This window comes from Apus apus, chromosome 4, assembly GCF_020740795.1.
Source record: "Apus apus isolate bApuApu2 chromosome 4, bApuApu2.pri.cur, whole genome shotgun sequence".
Taxonomy (NCBI): Eukaryota; Metazoa; Chordata; class Aves; order Apodiformes; family Apodidae; genus Apus; species Apus apus.
Genome location: NC_067285.1, coordinates 44,410,644 through 44,430,435, shown reverse-complemented (window position 1 = coordinate 44,430,435; position 19,792 = coordinate 44,410,644). Strand labels below are relative to the sequence as shown.

Below are 19,792 nucleotides of genomic sequence, written 5' to 3'. Positions count from 1 at the left end.
AACCCCAAAAGATATTAAATAATTGCACTGCAGTCTGCTACAGGTCTAGAATAAAGTACTCAACAACATTGCAGCTTCCACATTTAAACAAAGAATGGTGAAGGGAAGGGAAATGTCATGCAAGGAGTCATTACTGAGGTAAGACTGGCTGTATTTGAAGCTTGTGTGACTGTTAAATTAGTATCAAAACCCCAATCAAAATAGCAACTAGGAAATTGCAAAAGAAATAATATACCTACCTGTTGCTCCATTGTCATTAATAAGGTTGCTGAGGATATATTCAGCTTTTAGAAGTTTACCTGATTGAAAATCAAGAAAATTAATATAAAAATGTATCATGTGGCATGAAGTGAACAAAAATATGCTAGTGAAAGCCCCTGGATGTGGCCCTCTTCTTCCCACCACTGTCATTATGACCACACTTAGGACTTTCCAATCAAGTATGCTCTGCAGATGCTACCTCAGGCACAGAAATCTCTTTGGCACAGGCTGTTTCACATACACAACAAATACTGCAAAAAATGCTGATGAGGTAGCAGTTTCCAGCCAGCCACTTGCTTCAGAAAAATCTCATTGAGAAGCTGTATGATATTTTAACCTGATATATCCCCCCTCTGTTCTGCTCTGGTGAGACCATACTTGGACTAGTGTCCAGTTCTGGAGCTGCCAACAGAAGAGGGACATGCAACTGTTGCAGCAAGTCCAGAGCAGGGCTACAAAGATGATCTGAGGGCTGGAGCACCTCCCCTATGAAGACAGGCTGATAGAGTTGGGGTTGTTCAGCCTGGAGAAGAGAAGGCTGCAGGAGAGCTTCCAGTACCTGAAAAGGTTACAGAAAAGCTGGAGAGGGGCTTTTGACAAGGGCATGAAGTTACAGGACAAAGGGGAATGGATTTAAACTGGAAGAGGGTGGATTTAGGTTACACACTAGGAAGAAATTCTTCACTGTGAGGGTGGTGAGACACTGGTACAGGTTGCCCAGGGAAGCTGTGGCTGCCCCATCCCCTGAAGTGTCCAAGGCCACGCTGACTTGACATCTCACGTCAGAAACAGTAGCCACAGGCTGTGCTGCCTTCCTGTCACTCTCTACCTCGCTTTTAAGAACCATCTTAAGCACAGAACATATAGCCAAAAATATATAGAAAGGATGCATCTTGCAGCACAAGGTGGGGCTTCTGTCTTTCAGCTCCCTGTCACACGGCTCAGGGGTTTTGGCGGATGGTTGGGGTCATCTGTGGCAGGCTTGATGGGCTGTAGGAGATGCCCTGAGGTCTAATCTGATCAGCTTCACTCATGCTGAACCTCGCTTTTTGTCTCAGTTGTCTGGTGGAACTGAAGAAGGCTGCTCCAGCCAGTGAACAGTGGAAGTGTTGGCTGAACTAGCCCACCAGTTGGAGCGTGCCAGTATCTGGACACCGTGGCACTGGGAAGTCCACAGCCACAAATAAAAACGGCCATGCAGGGAACTTAAGAGATCTCTTTTCTGCCAGTAAAATATTCCCCAGTTGGGTTTTTCAGAGCAGGTTTGTCTGGCTTTCTATTCTTCTCCCCAATGGGACAGTGGGAAGATACGTCACAAATTTTTCAGATTTTGCCCACATTATAGGAATGATGGAATTTTATTATTTTTTTAATCAATTTACCCTCGAGGGGCTGTGAGCTGCATTGTTTGCATAGTCAAGTGGTCCCACTGGAAAAAAAAAAAAAAAAGCAGCTGAGACAGTGCAGGGAAAATGCTGGGATTCTAATTTACTTTTTAAAGGTCCCTGGTTAGAAGTATAGCAATTCAGATATCCCTGTTTGAAACCAGCAGGGAAGATTTGTTAAGGAACAAAAGCTCCAATTAGTATTTTCCACCCCCTTTCACAATTTTCTCTCCTGCTTTTGGCTCTGAAACCCTTTATACTAGCCCCTTTGTGCTAGTGAGAGGAGCTGGGAGGGCTCAAGGGGGCTGGGAGTGGGCTGATGTGCTTGAAAAGATGGCACCAGGGCCACAAGCGTGTCATCCCCAAGCAAGGGACAAAGCATCTTCTTCAAAGTCAAGTAGCTCCTAATTGGGCTGGAGCTGAGGAAGGAGAGCAGTACCTGTGTTGAGGGAGAGGCGAGCCTGGCGGATGAGTACCTGGGGGCTGATGGGCGTGGTGGGCTGGAGCCTGTGGAGACCCTTGGCAACCTGAAGAAGTTTGCTGGAGGCATCAATCCAATACAGGAACCGGTCAACCAGGAACACAATCGCAGCAGCCGTCACGCAGTCCTTGACCATGATGGAGGCTTTCAAATACACCTGAAAGGAACACCAGCACTGTGGGGCAGCCCTGAAGAAGCTCACCTCGCCAAGGCCCAGTGAACTGTCCACAGAAAAGGCTCCACTTCAGGAGCCCTCTGCCTACAAACCCTTTGAGAACAGATGGGGACCATCCTTAAGTCATTTGCTGCAAGATGGCTACACAGTTTTACAGCAAGTGAAGTGCTGAACATTTGCAAGAAGCAAATATTCACCAGCAATATAAAGGCTGCCTCAGAACTTCTACTCTCCTTATAATCTTTACGTTCCTAAGCATTTACACAATGGAGAAATTCTTTGTGGCAGTGATCAGATAGTATTTATTATAACCTGTTAACTATGAATATTCCTGATTGTGGTTTATTTTCTAAGACAGGAAGGTTCCAGCTGTTGATTTTGTTTGAGCTGTAGATACCATTCCTGATATTTTTGGGGTCTTACTCATTGTTGTTAAGTGTTTGGAACTGCATAATTCTGTGGTCTGTTAATGGATTTAAATCATGGCCAAATTATTACTAGCAGTAATAACAACTAGTTCCTGTGGTGGACACGGGCTGGCACTTCTGCCCAGTGGAGCAAGGAGATGCTCCACATGCTGACATCCAGGTGACAGGTTTGTCATGCAGGATGGGGAGGACTGCACCCAGTCATTCCAGTCACCATTTCACTGGAACAGCTGCCTGAAATATAGCCATCAGCTGTAAGGAAGGACCCATCTCTGCAGCTACAGAGCCTCGTGGGTGTCCTGACCTCTCTGGCCTTCATGGCCACCAGCCCTTCAGCTAATGGACAGCCTGGCTTCCTGTTGCCCATCCTGAACACCTGGGAGCTGGCAATGGTCAAGTACTGCTTTGTGGTGTGGTCAGTCACCAGAGGAAAGAAAAAAACATAAAACATAAGAAGCCTCCTCAGAAAAAGGATGTGTTTCTCCTCTCACTCATGTCAGAAAGCAATTCTACTCACGATAGAATAAAACACAGGGGAGGGAGGATCGAGCCCCACAGCGCCATCAGAGAGTGAGAGACTGCCAGGAAAACACTGTCCAAACTCCCACCAAAACATCAAGTCTGGCAGCTATCTCCTGCTTTTGTCTTAGCATCAGTCTCCTCTCCTTGTGTGCAGGCACAGGCAGAGCCAAAGAGACAACAATGTCCACAAGCTGCTTAGGACACCACTACAGCTTTTCTAGACTCCTCTTTTTCTTTTCTCCTTGCTTTTAGCTCAGAGCCCCACAATCTGACAGCAAGATTTTGAGCAGCATCACCATCATCTGAGGCGTGCGGGAGAAGCCCACATCAAACCAGTTTGCAGCACCAATCTGTTGCAAGCATTTGCTGGCTTGTTTGCACTTCAGTGAGGCAGATTTGTATAAATTTCATTCCCCCCCCTCCAAGCCTAAGTTGGATTTTCTAAGAGGATGGCACTTGAAAAGGATTCCTGGAGCCGGGCACGCACAACTCCGCTTGTGCCCGCCAACAATGGAGGAATCCCCCTCTCCAAGCACCTGTAAACTGACACTGCAAACCAGCTATTGGAAATGCTCATCAACAGGCCATATATTTAAGCACATAGCATCGCCTAATCTATTTTTTTTTCCTCCCCTTCTTCCTTTAATAGATTGGAGCACAAAAGCCTGAGAGAGGGTGACCTACCGAACAAAAGGGCCTTTGAGTTCCTCGGAAAAGTAGACTTGGAGGAGGATGGAAGGAATCCAAGTGGCCCTATTATTTCCACTTGCACTAATTAGACATTTTTCTGTCAGCTATTGAGCACTGCTGAGAGGCCAAACTCACTGAATTCATTTCTAAAGTGTTTACAGAAGTTTGCATCTGTTTGTGTCTCTTCAGGAGGAAAATAAGCACTTCAATAGCATTGTGGAAAATCTAAACGAAGCACCCTATTCCGAAGGGCTTGGCAGTCTTGGCAGCTGCATAATTTAACTCCCTGCTCAATGCTGAAACCTCTTGTGTCCCTCTCCAAACCCAAACGGACACAAAATGTAGAAAAGTCAAGCCAGGGAGAGAAACTCAGCTATTTTCCTCTCTTTTTTTTTTTTAAAGGCAGAGCTGCACGCTGTGTGGCAGTGCAGCCACAACGTCAATCTCTGCGATTACACCCACACACACCCCCACACACCCCACCCTTGTTCTGAGTGGTACACTGAGAAATCAATACCCGCTGCTTTCATTCCCTGCCAAACTCGTGTGGCTGGGGAATTCCTCAGCACCTCCAGCGAATGCACCGGCGTGCTGGGCACGCACCCAAACCGCGCACAAAGACCCTCCCCGTGCCACGCTGGAAGGACATGGGGCAGAGGCTGCTCCCTGTCACCCAGCCCAGATCCAGGGAAAACCCTTCATTGACTTCCAGGATGTCAGACTCTACCCCAACACAGCCAGAAACTCGGCACCGTGCGCGCAGCCAGACGCTTGGTTCTGCAGAGCGGGCTGGTGCCCTGAACTGATTTACTCACTTTTTTATCACTTGAAAGCCTATGTAGGCACATCTACAGAGAGAGAGAGAGAGAGAAAGGAAAAGGGTGAGGTACAGGCACACTTTGTTTTCACATCTGTGCCCACGATGTGAAATGCATACATCTAATTGAGTTTATGACACAAAGGGAACCTCGTGGCTGGGAAGTGGAATCAGGTGGTGAGAGAATTAAATTTGCAGCAGATTTCTATACATGGACCATTGGGGAAAATGCAAAACAGTCCTTTAGTGAAGGGTTGTTTTTTTTTTTTTTTCTTGCCTTAATGGCGATGAGTGGGAGGGTGTGCTGTTTGCATGGCTTCCTGCATTAGGGGGTTAGCTCCTCCTCACACCAGGGCTGAAGTTTGGGTCCCAGCTTTGGGTTCAAAGCCACGGCGCCTCCTTTGCAGTGACAATGGGGGCTGCTCCCAAGAGAGGGGAGAAGCTCAGAACCGGGGCCATCTGGCACTAGGACTGGCAGGAGAAGCGTCAAAGGGAAATTATTGGTGCATAGTAAATGAGGATGAGGAGGAGGGGAAGAAAACAGGAGAAAATCTTTATGTGGCAGCTGATGGAAGAGGAATTACAAGCCCAAATAAATGAAATATTGATTTAATCCACTCTCTCTGCCCTCTTTATAAAGCGAAGATCCCAGAGGCAAACCCCCCTGCCAGCCTGCGTGGTGTGGGAAGGTCCCCTTTGGCAAAACGCCTCTGCAAGTGGTAAGGAATCATTTGATTTTCAGAGTCTCCCCGCAGTTTTGCAGATTCTCTGGATTTCTGTCTTTGCTTATATCCATTTCTCTCAGACCGTTGCAGTCTTTGTTTCATTTGTAACTGCAACAGAGGTTTAAATTCTAAAAAAACCAACAGCCAACAACTCAAAACAAGAGCCATCAACAAAGGGTTTCTAATTCTGCGCGCAAGGCAGGAGTGTCAGTGGCATGTACTTCCAGGTGCTTGAGCTCTCTCCCAAGAGCTGCTCCTAGTTAGCACTCCACTGAACCCTAACAAATTGCCCCGTTTTCTTTCCCCCTTCGTTCGTCCCCTGTCAGATTAAACACAGAGTCACAACACCAACGGATCTGGATGAAGCCTTTCACCCTTTTACCCCACGCGCTGTTAGCAAAGCCTGTCTTTCCAAGAGACCAAAGCTGCTGTCACTGCACGGGACTTCTCTATCAGCCTCTGCCTTTCAGCTGGCAATCAGAGCCTGCTCAGCAAATAATAAGGAATTAAACCTCCTACCACCTCTGTGATGGGCAGAAGAAAGCGTGTGCACAAGGTGCAGACAGATACGCTTGAAACCCAGGAAGGTCAAGTCACACAGTAAATAGCTGCAGACTGAGGAGTAAGCAGCTCCTGGACACTTCCCTCTCTGCTCAGAGCAGCAGAGAACCCCATTTAATGGCTTCTGAAGCTGTTAATTAGCTCAAGTTATTCATCCTGAAGGCAATGGAGAGTTGGGTGTTTAATCAAAGGGAGCAGCATTAGGTCCATTATTAGCAGCTCAAAGCACCACAGAATGGGTCAGTTTTTTACAGCCCACCCCCATCTTGCTTCACCAAAGTCCTAGAGCGAGAATAACTCCCACTTTTCTCAAGAGCCCCTCTTTCTTCACAATTTAACTTGCCACTGATTTTGTTTTACTGCTCTTGGGATGTTCCACGTGCTGCTCTTGGCTTCCACTCTCTAGTTAAGAGCTGTTGCTGTTTGCGGAAAGCAGAGCTCCAGCAGAGCAGTGCCTGGAGAGTCCTTCTGGCAGCACCAGCTCTGTCCCTTACAAATTAAAAACAGCAAAGTGCTAGAACCTCCCCTCCCACCCCGAGAGGGTGGCATCAAGACCACTAGAATCATCTAAAAATCCAAAAGTCTCTTTTCTTAAATCTGCATCCTTAAAACATCAATCCATTTGAGAAGTAGCTTAATTTGAAAGGAAAGCACAACATAGCAATCTCACATTTAAAGCCTTCTCCAGGGAAGAAATACTGCATGCAGCTACATCTGAGAAGAGGAAATCCTACCCATGAAACAAGTGAACTGACAGCCTTACACAGGTACCCAGGATCAAGCTTCCCTTTTATTTTATCTTATTTTTCAGTTGGTGCTCCACATAAATTCTCCTGTTGTTTCCCCACACGGAGCACTTTTCAGCTTCGGGGCAGTCACCCTGGACGGCTGAAGCTCTCCTGCCTGCACCTGATCTCTGACACTTCTCATTTACAAAGCGTGAGGGACTGCACAGCTTGAGGGAGGCTGCAATGCCACGGATTCCCTCTCGGGCTGAATTGAGCCCACAGCCACTGCCCTCCCTTATGTAAGTCTCTGTTTCACTGGGATCACCCAAGAAGAGCCTTTACGAGGCAGGTAGCAAAAGGTCAGCCTGAACAACCAAGATCCCAGGGCTACGATTTAGGGCTTTAATTCTCCTGTTACCACACCAACAGTTAGAAGGAGGAGAAAACTAAATCATCAACCCCCTCTTTAGCTCTTTTTCAAAGGCTCGCAGCTCTGAAGTGCCACACACACACCTAAGGGTAGTTAGGGCATGTCCCTCAGAAGGGTTTCCCTTAATGACAATCCATCAACACATAATTAGCCAAGGACCAAGGGCTGCGGGGCCTTGTTTTCTACTCAATACTTTCAATATTCCCATTAATTCCTACGAGATTCTGCACCAGCAGGGCCAGGATCCATGCTCCCCCATCCACAGCAGAAAGCAGGGGTCAGCCTGCACAGCTCTCCCTGCAGCAGGTGCAGAGGGACCTGCAGGAACTCTGCTCCTGGGGGCTTTTCCTTTCATATTCATGCTGTACCCATCCTAGCAGATCCTGGTTCATGGCTGAATGCATGAGCCTGGATGCAGGAAATACTGATACCAATGATAAAAAATTACATCAAGCCCCACAATGCTACAATGGGTTTGCAAGTGGGCTCCAATCTTGCAAAAAAATAATGAAAATATCCATGCGGCATGAATCATCCCACAAGAGAACAACTTGTGTGCATAGAGTTGTCCTTGAAGGAAACCCACAACAGGGTTTGTGGGATCAAAGCCTATGTGTACATGGGCATGTTGCCCTCTATTGGCTGGTCACCGAGTGTAAGGCTATTTCCATTCCTTGGGATAGTGAAGATCTGCAGGATAGGGGGCCCTGGCAGCCTCCCCTTTGGATCTGCAGCCCCAGTCTGACCCTCACAGTTTTCAAGAGAAAACATAACCCCCTCCTTATTTATGCTGGTCAGCAAGGATGCTGTTACAGTTCTGATTTTGCTCTGATTTGTTAACAAGAAAAATCCCAGAATCCTAGTGCTCCCCATTGTTTGCTTTGGATAGAGATGTTGGTTATGGCTCTTCAAGCCTTAGTGGAGATCCCCACCAAAGGGGTTTTCAGGCTGAGATGGAGGCTGCAGGATGGGCAGATGGCAGCCAACAGGGAGGTTGTCTTAAAACCTGCCAGGAAAAGGTGGAAAATGGCATGTTGAGCTTGTTGACCTGGGGTGGCCAGGCAGGGAAAAGAAAAAAAAACACCACAACCCAAACAAAAAAAACCCCACTTTCTACAAGATACAAGTATTTTGTAAAACCAGAAGCGCTGGTTTGCCTCAAGGATGACAGTAAATCTGCTGCCTGAAAATCCCTAGGGGGGCTCAGAAATGTCATATAATAAAGAAAAGTTTGTGTACAATGCCAAAATCTGCCCTGAGCCCTGCTCCAGCAGCAGCATGGCTCCTCTTGTGGCAAGGCTGCAGTGACAGTGTCCTGAGGGAAGCCTGGCTTCCAGCTACCCCTGGCCGTTACCCAAAGTAATGAGCATCCCACAGGAAAAGTGAAGAAGAGCACTTTAAAAGGCTGCAGGTTTTGTCTTCTTGGTGTATCAAACTAGGCACACAGCCCCCAGCAATGGGTATCCCCACTTTTTAAAGTGCAACATTTAAGGCAAACCCTGGAAGCCAAAGCTTAATCCGCTTACTCACTGTGCTGGTCTCATGGAGCTTTTCAGCCTACTCACAGAGTAAAACATCCTCATGGTGCTCTGCCTCCTCCTAACACCACCAGGGTGTTATGGTAATGAAGTGCCTTTCATTCATGGGTCTCAAAGCACTTTTTAAAAAAGTAATGAATTACGGTTTATGAGCTTATTCTAAGCACAGCAAATTAAAATAAACAGAGATGAAAAATTTTAAAGGTTTTTCTAAGCAGTAATTCAACAAAGACTTTTTTTTTTCCCCTCCAGGGAATTAAATTATCCTTCTGTCACTCATGCCAAAAAATAAAAAGAAGAAAAAAGTTGCTCAGACTTTTATCTTTCCTCATCACACTGTAATCACTTCTCTTCAGCCTCATTTCCCCCCTAGCTTTTTATTCAAAGAACTGAAGAAGCCTTTGCTCTGCCTTGAAATTTTATTTAAAAAAAAAAAAAAAAGGAGGGTAAGGAATGGATGAAGGGGAAAAAAAATCCCTTTTCCTGACTACTACTAATAATACAGGTCAAAATGTCAGTCTATCCACAATTAAATGGAAAACAAAAAAGGTTTTCCCTTTTTCCCATGGTACAATGACACTGGAATATAAATTACCAATGAAGATGAAATAATACTTCAAAGCACATGGGGAAAGGCAGCACAACGTTTGCAAAGTATTTTTGACCACAGGATGAATCATTGAAAACAACAGTATCCAATGGACTTCAGGGGGTGTGGGTGAATAGCCTAAAACTAGCATGAGGTAGGATTTTAGGTCCCTATAGTCTATGACCCCATGATATGCTTTGTTTAACAAGGGCAGCTGCAGTTATCAACAGATGTTTCAGCAATAAATACTTGGTATCATCTCAGAAAAGATCCATCTACCTGGGGAGAGGGCATAATGCTGCAAACACTGCTCCACTATTACAGCCACATTAATCTCCCATCTAGCCAGGTCTCTCAGGGAGTTTACTGCAGGTGTTTATGCTGGGAGAGAGCAGACAGACGCTCCAAACCCAGAGAGCTGTATGGGGATTGTAAAGGAGGTCAACCTCTGCCATAAATTTCTGTCTAAGGCCACACACACCAAAGAGATAAAGAAAATAAATACCCAAGAAGCAGCCGCTTGCCACCTCCCTGCCCCCCATCCCAAGAAAATTCAGGATCCCTGCAACATGGGATGCTGGTGAGGGGGTGCTGGGGCTGACACCTCCCAGCCCTGCAGTTGGCTTTTCCCAACTTCTTACTCCTCACTGTTATTCAGAATACTCATCCTCAAACAAAACTTGCTGGCTTGACTTGGGCAGGGCTCTCTCTGAAGCAGGTGACATCTCCTGACCACCTTGTAGTTAACAGCAGTTTTGCAGCTGGAATTTCAGCAGGGACAAACCTCTCTGCCCTGGATCCCAGATTTTTAGGCCAGACTGCCTGTTCTCATGAGGAATGGGACTGTGTTTGCTTCAGACAGGCACCACAGTAAGCAAAAAAACCTAACAACCTGGGAACTTCACAAACCTCATCTTTACTTTCTATCTGTCCTGCCAAAGGGATATTTGTTAGCCTAGATATTATGTTTACCTTCAAAAAGGTAGTACTCTGTTTGCTACAAGCCATGTCTGACACACCTCCAAGAAAATCAGAAAAGCAAAAACCAATCCACATTTCTTGCTGCTTTCCAGTATTTAAGCTCAAACTCATCACCTTGCAGGATGGGATCTGCAAGCACCATTTGGATCCTGCAAGCCCTCACACAGCCAAGTATCCTTTATTCACAGGAGAAGTCACATTGAATTCTTGCCCCTCCTGCCTAAGTTTTGGCCAGCTTTGGTCCTGAAACGGATCCTGTCAAGTAATTTTCTTGAAAAAAAAGAAAAGCAGGTCATTAATTTTGCCAGCCCTAATAAAGCGAGTAATCCGCATTGCCTCCTAGCAGTGCACAATGAAACAAGGCACTGAATTCTTGTCAAATTTTATGTAAACATTCAGCATTTTCGTTTTACTATGATGCTAGCTCTTCAGAGAAGAGGCAAAGTGGAAGCTGAAACAGAGCTGCCCTGTAAAACCAGAGGTATGAAGAAAGCCCCCAAACTACTGTGGGCTGAGCAGAGAAGTGGGTAGAAACAGCATAAATGCAAAGTCATCACTGCGTATTTCAGTGAACAAGGTTGTTCTTCTGCAAAGTGCTTAATGCATGGACAATCCCTACATACCTCTGGGATCACTTCTAGAGAAGGGAAAGCCAGTGCCCTCTGCTCCGCAATGTCTTTGTCACAACTACCTACTTTTTTCCTTGCACAGCAGGAGCAAAGCCCCTGGACACACTCGGAACTTCATCACTTGAATTCATTTTTTATTTTCCCTGCACAGGGAGAACACATAGAACTGCAGGTATGAGCAAGACCTGATCTCATAGTCTTGGCTTGGTTGCAGTGGCAGCAGAGGGCAGGACTTTCCTTCTCTTGGAAGAAGCTGTGGTGACATGAGCTGCTTCATAAGGAGGAGGAAACCACCATTCACACAGGTTGCTTCAGAGCAATTTTAACAAAAAAAAAATCAGAAACTATATGTAGGTTCTGGGTCCCTCTCTTCTCTTGAGGACTGAAATAAATACAAGTCACTTCTCTACTTTGGCCCTTTGGCCTTTGTAAGCAGTCCCATTCCCAACACAGACTTGCTCACCTCTGCTTGCCAAGCAGAGCCCCCAAACCCAGAGGTGATACTACCTGCCAGGGCTCTGCATCTCCCCAAGCACCTAAGTGGGACGTTTCACACAGCAGGTGTGTTGAACTTCATACCAGCAAATCAGGGAGCCTCAGGCTGATCATATCTTGCAGATTTGTTTTGTCTTCTGGGCCGAGGTCTTGTTTGTACTGCCACTTCTCTGGCACAAAGGGCCACTTCATTTCCTTTGCTTCCTCCAGAAGGGTCCTCAAGTCCACGGGAAGCAAAGCTGAAAAGGTCAAAGAGCAGGTAAAGATACTGCAGTGGGTTCAGCTGTAACACTTAGGACAGAGAACCTACTCTGCAAAAAGCATGCCCCCCACCCTCTCAGACCTTCTGCCAGTTGCTAACAGTTTTCAGCTCTTGCTACCAGCCTCATCAGGGAGGAAGGTGAGCTCCCTGTCATCTGTTTCCCTTGGCTGCTCTGCCCTCCGGGGAAATGGGAGCCACCAGCCATTAAAAAGGCTTTTAGCAGGCAGTCACGCCGGGTTGGTGGCTGGCAGGGTGTGAAGAGCTACTCCAAGAGAGATGGGAGGCAAGCTTTTCCCCTGTGTGAGGAGAGGACTCCTGGCAGAGCAAACAGGGCCAGCAGCATGGAAGATCTGTCCCCCTTGCTCATGGCTTGCTGGTGACAGTGGCAGAGCCAGCTTGAAAAACTACATCCAGACTGGGGGATAAACCTGGACCATGTAAAACAATTAGACAAAGATCTAAAGGGATATAATGAATAACAAGTATATGCCCTTGAGAACAATTATTTTACTGATGATTCAGTAGAAAAAAAAAGTTGTTGGCCTGAGTTACTGAACATACTCTCAAAGCAGTAGCTATAGACTACAGGACACGCTTTCTGAGAGCTCACCGCTCTAGCAAGACAAAATGGTTTAAGCCATTTCAAAGCCAGCTTAGCCCAGTAATTCAGACTAGGTGAGGAGCTGGCCTGAGCTTCAGCACTTCCCTTGCAGTTTGCAACAGAAGTCAAAAAGAAGTTAAAAGGAGAAGGTGCCCTTGGTCCAAGCATTCTTCTTGCCAGGTATGGCCAGCACAGAGCTGCACATGTTAGGTGCAAAGTACTCCCAGCTCCCATGCCTGGCCCCTGATCCTCCAACAACGTGTGAAGGGCCTGCAAGGCAGGAGCACAGTATGGCCCATGCCCTGCTGCCCCCTGAGACTGGCCCTTTGCATCCCATATAACCACTGGCTCTGGTTGGATCTAAAACCTGACCTTTCTAAGGATACAACTGCTAGTAGGAGCCCGCAGCTAGAGATCTGGGCTTGAGTTTGTCCCCTTTCTTCAGCTGCAGGCCACATTTTAATTATTCTTGAAAGAGAGGTGAAGCTGCAGCCTGAGTGTGCTGCACTGTGCTAACCACTTGTCCACGCAGACTCTCTGGCCAATAAAAGTGGATTAACAAGGATTATTGACCAGATGGGGTTAATGGTGATCATCAGCTGCAGATCTTGCCCCTTCTGGCCATTAATCCTCAGAAAAAAACCTGCTCAGAGACCATCATTGCTTTAACAAGGGACTGCAATAAATGTATTACTACATAGTTTTTAATCAATCCTTTATGGATGACTGTAGAAAATGCACTACACAAAAAGTCTACTTCATGTTCATATTACAATGCATTCACAAGTCTGTTTTTCCTAGGAAAAAAAGTGGGAAGTTAGATATTTAGGGCCCTGTTATCCAAAAAGTCACCTTTACGAAGGTAACACGTTTTCCAGCCTGTTTTCTCACTTGCTGCACCTCTGGACACACTTCCTGTTACACATCCTGGCTTTACAGGCAGCCACGTTTCCCTGTCCTTCCCAAACAGTGCCTGGAAGGGCTCAGCCCTCCATGGCAAGGCTGCCAAACAGCAGAGCTGGTGAGGAGAGGAGGTCGTGCTCCCACCCTCACACCTCCAAGAGCAGGGACACCCATCTCATCGCACAGAATGCAAAATGAATGGCAGAGGGTTTTAACCCCCTGTGTAGACAGGGGAAAAACGAGCGTCCCAAAATCTTTTCCAAAGGAAGATGGGGGAGCCTGAAGGCACGTTTCCCCATATGATTCCATAGGACTGATGATTTGGAGGGGCATCTAGAGAAGGAGAAACAGGATGTTTACACAGACAGCCCTTCTGACTCCTCCTCCACCTTCTTCTTTCTTTCCCACACAAACTTAAATAACACTAAAACAGGAAATAATAATAGTATCAGCAACTATGAAAATAATCAGTGGGATAATGTGGATGTTGGTATTCTCTCTAGAGCATAAAGGTATTATTTCTGTCCTCTTGTTCCTGTTTTCCATGTTATCCTTGATCAAACCTTAAGCCCTCTCTTACTCTGATGCACTGAAGAACAAAGAATATGGCCACATTTTTTACCATTGAACTTTGACTTTTAAAGAGGCATCCTCAGCGGTCACTACTGCCAGGCTGGTTAGAAAAGGCACGGGGAATAACATTTTCAAAAGGACTTGGCAATCTGGGAGCCTGCAATCATCTTTGGGGTTGGACATTGGTGTAAGCCCAGCAGGACACCACTTGCTGTGACGTCCAGTTGTCACCGCATGGCAACGAACACAATTAGTGTGTTAAAGACAACAAAGTGATGTTGTAGGAACATCTACCAGGACCTCAACAACCAGCTGGGGACCTCACGTGAACGGTCCAGCAGCTTTCAACTAAAACCCAGCTCCCAGGACAAGAGTTCACTTCTGTAACAGCGACCTGTTCTCACCGCAGCCAACAGAGATTTGTTCATTAATGAAGGCTGAACTGGCACAGATGTTGATTAGAACGATTTCTACTCTAAAAGGAAATCTAAAAAGCAATCCAGACCCATCCAACACCCGATCTTCCCCCTCAACTACAGCAAGATAAGGATGTGCTCCTCCTCTCCCCTACACTTACATTAATTTGGCTTTCGATTCATCCTGTGCCTGGTCTGAGAAAGTTGGAGCAAACAAAGGCAGCTCTGGGAGAAGAGGGGAGTGAAGAAACCCCCTCTGCCTCGGTGCTGGGAGGGTCCCCCCGAAGCTGAGAGCTGCTGACCTGCGAGGCCCTGCCTTGCCCGGGCAGAGAGCCGCAGCAGTTATTGATGTCGCTGTCACCGCCCCGCTGCTGGGGCTTTTTCTTTCAGCTGATGGGAACACGGTCCTCGGGAAAGCCCGAGCACCACTTCAAGCTCTGATCGCCTGTTTCCTGAAGCAGTTTACCTGAAGGACCGTGTCTAATCGAGTGATTATAAGGGCACTGATTTACCTTATCTGGAACTAAACTGATTATTTCTCATACTCTGTGGTATTTAATAGGAGAAAAGGAGGGAGGAGGATGAGGGTAAAAAAAGCGCTACCTGATTAGGAGTTCAAGAGCCTATTCTAAGGAGCCATAATAAACTTAAAAGAATTTGTGATGAGGAAACAAAGTACCCTTTGTTGAAAACACAAAAAGAAGAGAAAAAAAATCTTCCAGGATCCATAACAGAAACCTACACGCCACCCTCCACCACAAACAGACTTAGGTGCTTCAGAAAAAGGCAGCTGACCTCCCAGCAAGAACAAGTATGGTTGGAAAAACATATTCTCAACGGCTCTGTGCTCTGAGACAAACAAAGGATTTTACAGATCAAATTAACATTATGGCCGAGTCATTCATGCAAGGCAAAACTAAACATTATTAACACTAAACTGGAAAACGGACAGTACTGCAGGTGTGACATGCAAAGGGAAACCTGCACATAAATAGATTTTTTTGTGTGTTTTATTTTCCTAATGCCTTTGTTTCTTCCCCCACGAAATTTCACTTTTGGCCATTCCTATATTTGTCTGTACTTGCTGAAGTTGTTTTTCTGTGTGCCAGAAAGGAGCACATAGCCTTGCTGCTCTGTACTGAAAGGGTGTAATTCAAAGAAGTACAGCAACTAAAATATGGCTTGTATTTCATCAACCAAAAAGCTGTGGCAATGAAGTTAAGGAGCCCTCTGAAAGTCTCAACCTTGAGAAAACTGAACTGAGCGTACGATGTCCTTTCATGATGGACATGAACTGGATTTCCACTGGAACCACTCTCAAAGCAACATGGCAATGCCAAAATAAATGCTGGTTTCCAGCAGGTAATGCCAGCATTAAAACAAAAGAAGAACCCCTCTATTTCAGGTTTTGCTGAATGCTGCTTCCTTTCCTAGTTATTTATTCCAGCCATTAGCCACCATAGATTTTCCTTTCAAGGGGGATATTGCAGGTTTTGGTTTTTTCCTTTGGCCACCACTTACAGAGGTCACACACATTTTACAAGATAAAGATTCAGGCAATGAGCTCTTTAATATATTAGAAGCTGACAAATAGAAAAGGCCCTCCCCCAGTTCCTATGAAAGGAGAGGAAATATGTGCCCTTATTCAGAAGTTGCTTTTTTTTTTTTTTTTTAAATAACTGAAATTTATGTGCATCAGCAAACTTTTGGGCATTGTTCTCCCCAAACTAAACTGTTCCTTACAGCCTCATGTTTACTGAAGCCTAAAATTAGAACTGACAGCAATTCACTGCAACAAAGTGGACTTCTTTCCCTGCCTGCCCATAGCCTGCAACCCATTCACAGCCTCCAAATCCAGGCATCTCTTGACACTCATCTGCCAGGAGAAGAAAAAATAGGGCAGGGCTGAGGACGGGTGGCTGTTGCTGTGCTCCTGCCACCTCTCCTGGGGACCTCACCTTGGCACCGCTGGTATTCCTGCTCATCTTCCTGGCCTGTGTCAGCCCTGGCTGACAGGAGCGTGTCCAGAGCTTGCTTGCACTCCTGCAGCAGCGTGGCCACAGCGTTTTGATTATTCATGAAGGCTGATCCCACTCGGCTGTGAACTGGGTGTCCCCGGGTGCACGGTGATCAATTACTTAAGGGAAGACACGGGTTCTAAATGAAAAGGATCCCTTCAAGGCTGAGGTACCTGGCGAACAAAGGAGGGGGAAAATGATTAACTAAAGTATCATCAATTATCTGAAAGGCTCAAGCAGGGAGAAATAATAGGGGAAATACATGAAAATACATGACAGCCTCGGAGGACTTTATTAGAGGAGTGTGTGAAATTACACACAGTGACAAACTGTGTGAGGCGAGCACATCTCCGAGGTGCCAGGGAGAAAGGCTGAGCTCTTCAATGGAGCTGTGACACCCCAAGCAGGGAAGTGACTAGCCAGGCTGTTCCGAAGCCCTTTGCACCTGGGGGGCTCAGGCTGTCGCAGGCTGTTAGCCAGGATTGACTGGCAGAAGATGCTGCCTGCGTTTACCGGCACACAGGGGCTGTCCCTGTTACACTGGGGCACGGGAGGACATTGCTCTCTCACCTCCTCTCATGCTAGTCCAGCTCCTGCCACAAAAAAAACATGTCCTACCATGGTTTGCTTGAGGTAATGGAGCAAAAACAGTGCTTGAAGCCAGGAGCAAGCTCTATGTACACTGTAGAGGAAAACACACATGATGTGCATGGTGTACCATTGCCAAATCCTTTCCAGTTACTACAGTAATTTTGGGGGAAGTCCCTAGTAGCAGAGGTCTGCCAGCCGCTGCCTGGACTGCTTCTAGCCAAGGCTGGCTCTCTCGACTTTGCCTGGCTGCCACAATGTTTCCACTGCAAGCCCTTCAGGTGCTCAGGACATCACCAACAGTAAGGCAGAAACCACGCCCCCCCCTCCACTTCCATCCCAGGCATTTGGCTGAGCACCTGCTGAAACAGTCAAGCAGCTTTCTAAAATGAGGCACGGAAGAAGTATTTCTGGGATTTTTCCCACTGATTTGGCGATGGTGTCACTTAGAAAATCACTCCCACAGGTTGAAGCAATGTAGTCAGAAACAGCTTCTGTGAAAACATTTCTAAAATTGGGGAAACACTAAGGTTAGTCAGGATGAAGGGGAGTGCAAAGGAACACACATACAGTCAGTTTGCTTTGCTGACTAGAAACTGTTTGCAGTTTAGCAGCTAAATTTCCAGACAGTTTTTTTCCCTTTCTGTTGCAGCTCTGGGCTTGCTGGATCCTGGAGCTGGTGGCAGACAGCCTGTGCTCTCAACGGCACCGAGTAAGAGCAAGCTGCCAGACTGAAAAGCAGAGGGCAAAAGAGATGCACTCATGCGAAAGCAGAGAGGATCAGAGACCCTGCCGTGGAAGGGCAGGTGGAGCAGGGCAAAAGATGGGATTCATCAGCAAAGAGCCTGGAGGCAGGAGCTAGTCAGTGGGGCTGTGGCTGACTCTGCAGACAAATGTCAGAGAAAGAAGAAATTTAAAAAGCAGCTGTAAAAAGGAACCTGAGGGGCAGGAGCACGGGCATGTAAAAGAAACTGGAGAGCATGGTGGATAAGCAAAAGATCATCTAGAGGCAGAGCCATAGATAAAAACTCCAGGCAAGGCTAATACTGTGAAACGCTCAGCATTTCCTAGCATCTGAGGCTTGGCTTCGTGATGGCAGTGGTGTTTTGCTGGTGTCACTTCTTCCTTTCTGTGGAACCCACACTGTGCAGCACCTTGGCAGGGCTTCCTTCTGCTCCAGCCACACCCCAGAGAACAGCAGGAAAAGGTCCTGGCACAACAGAGGCAAAAGTAGACTGCAGTCTTCAGGTTCTGGAGGGTACAAAACATCCTCTAGTAAGAATTAGAATCACAGAATAGAATCACAGAATATCTCAAGCTGGACAGGACCCCTAAAGACCATCAAGTCCAGCTCCCTGTGTAGGGAGTCTCAGGAGTACCGCATCAGGCTGAGATACAGAGGAGCCAGCTTCAGTTCTTAGGTCTGCTGGTGATGTCCTGCTGATGTCAAGTCACATAAGCCGTGCCTCATTTTCTTGTCCCACTGTCACACACATGAGAGAGGAACAGGGATGTCAGCTGAGATGGGCCTCTTTGCTGGGCCACTCAATGGACAGCTGGAAACCTTGGGTGCTGTGAGGTCAAGTTTTTCAGGGTCTGCAAGATGTATGAAGGAATAAAAAGCCCATATAGTGAAAAAGTGCTCTGAGGAACAGCACAGGAGCAATCAACCAGCTCTGTGTTCAGAAAGCTGTTAAAAAATCAACGTGCCAGAAAAAAACAATCAGGTCAGAGTTCTTATAACAAGAGCAGGTTCAAGCCTGCACTCAGGTTCAGTTCCCAACCTTCTGACAAAACGCTGAGGTTGGATTTCTGCTGCTTTCCTTCCCTTCCATAGCTCTGCTCCAGTTGATATTTCTACCTTCCTTCTCTCCAATTGCTTTTGTATTATAAATACCTTCCTAGGGGAGGATTTAGAGGTGTTTTCAGAAAGCAGGTGCACATGCAGGTATCCACACAATTCAAGAGTACAACTCCCAAACATGGCAAAGTCAGAAGAAAGCTACAAATTCAGAATTTATAGCCTAAGGCCTCTCCTCGTCCTGGTACAGGACAGGTCTCCCCCATCCTGGTACAGAACATTAAGAAACAAAGCAGAAGGAAAAGCCAGAAAGGGTTCTCCATCGTTCTAAGCTTCAAGTAAGAGCAAGCAGTGCCACTCCACACAGGGGCAGGGCCGAACTATCTGTCACTGACAAAGATATTTCTAAAAAAAGGCCACCACACTGATGGGATTTGCTCACAGCACAATGTCCTAGTCCACATCCTAGTTCACAAAGGTCCCCTCTGCCTAAGCACCTCCAGGTCAGTAAGGTCAGACATCTGAGCCTGGTGACAACACCCAGAAAGCAGACTCTGGGGAAAAGCAAGAGTCCTCTCCTCCAACTCTGTCAGGGCTAGAAAAGCTGATCCAGTTGCTGGGTATTCATCAGGGAAAAGAAAAGCAGACCCCTCTGCTATAATCACAGTAACACACCTATGCTGGTGTTGCTTGCTCAGTTAACTGCACCGACATCTGCTAATTGATTTATCTGATTACCCTGCCCTGTGGGAACGAGTGTGCAGCGGTCCCATGAGCACCTCCCAGGTTGGGATGAAGCATCCCTGCCATCTGGCCCTGACTCCATTCCTTTCTGTAATTGATTTCTCAAAAAATCTCGTTTCCTAGGGAGGAGTAACTAGTTTTTTAGTAACCACTGAGCACACATACACATAACTCAGATCCACTGCAGCCATCAGTGAGAGTGAGTGGAGGAGACTTCTCCAAGAGGATGCATAAGCATGTTGGAGAAAGCCTGTGTTCAACTGCCACCTTGCAGCCCTGGCAAAGACATGTTCATAAACACAATTTTCTATGGAGATGCACTAAAACAAACATGGGCTGGGATACTTGCCTTTATGAAAAATAATGTGTCATTAAGAGCATCCACAGGAGCCTACAGACAGGCTCAAATTTATCTATGTTGCAATCCAGAGCCCAGAATTAGCCTTTTGAA

The 19,792-nt window shown here is 46.6% G+C and overlaps 1 protein-coding gene across 2 annotated transcripts in view; it reads right to left on the bottom strand.

Annotated features, from left to right (window-relative positions):
- Window positions 1–19,792, bottom strand: part of ALPK1 (alpha kinase 1) — a 57,670-nt gene that overhangs the window by 16,905 nt on the left and 20,973 nt on the right. The window contains exons 1-5 of one of the 2 annotated variants that reach the window (XR_007889224.1): window positions 17,156–17,434; window positions 16,149–16,381; window positions 11,520–11,674; window positions 2,086–2,284; window positions 240–299 (exon numbers count right to left, since the gene is read on the bottom strand). Coding sequence is in view for 1 of the 2 variants with exons in the window: in XM_051616569.1 (XP_051472529.1) it covers window positions 240–299; window positions 2,086–2,284; window positions 11,520–11,674; window positions 16,149–16,269 (535 nt within the window). In the remaining variant the exon portion in view is untranslated. Of the gene's footprint in view, window positions 1–239; window positions 300–2,085; window positions 2,285–11,519; window positions 11,675–16,148; window positions 16,382–17,155; window positions 17,435–19,792 lie in introns of those variants that run through there. The other variant, XM_051616569.1, reaches the window with a different exon arrangement.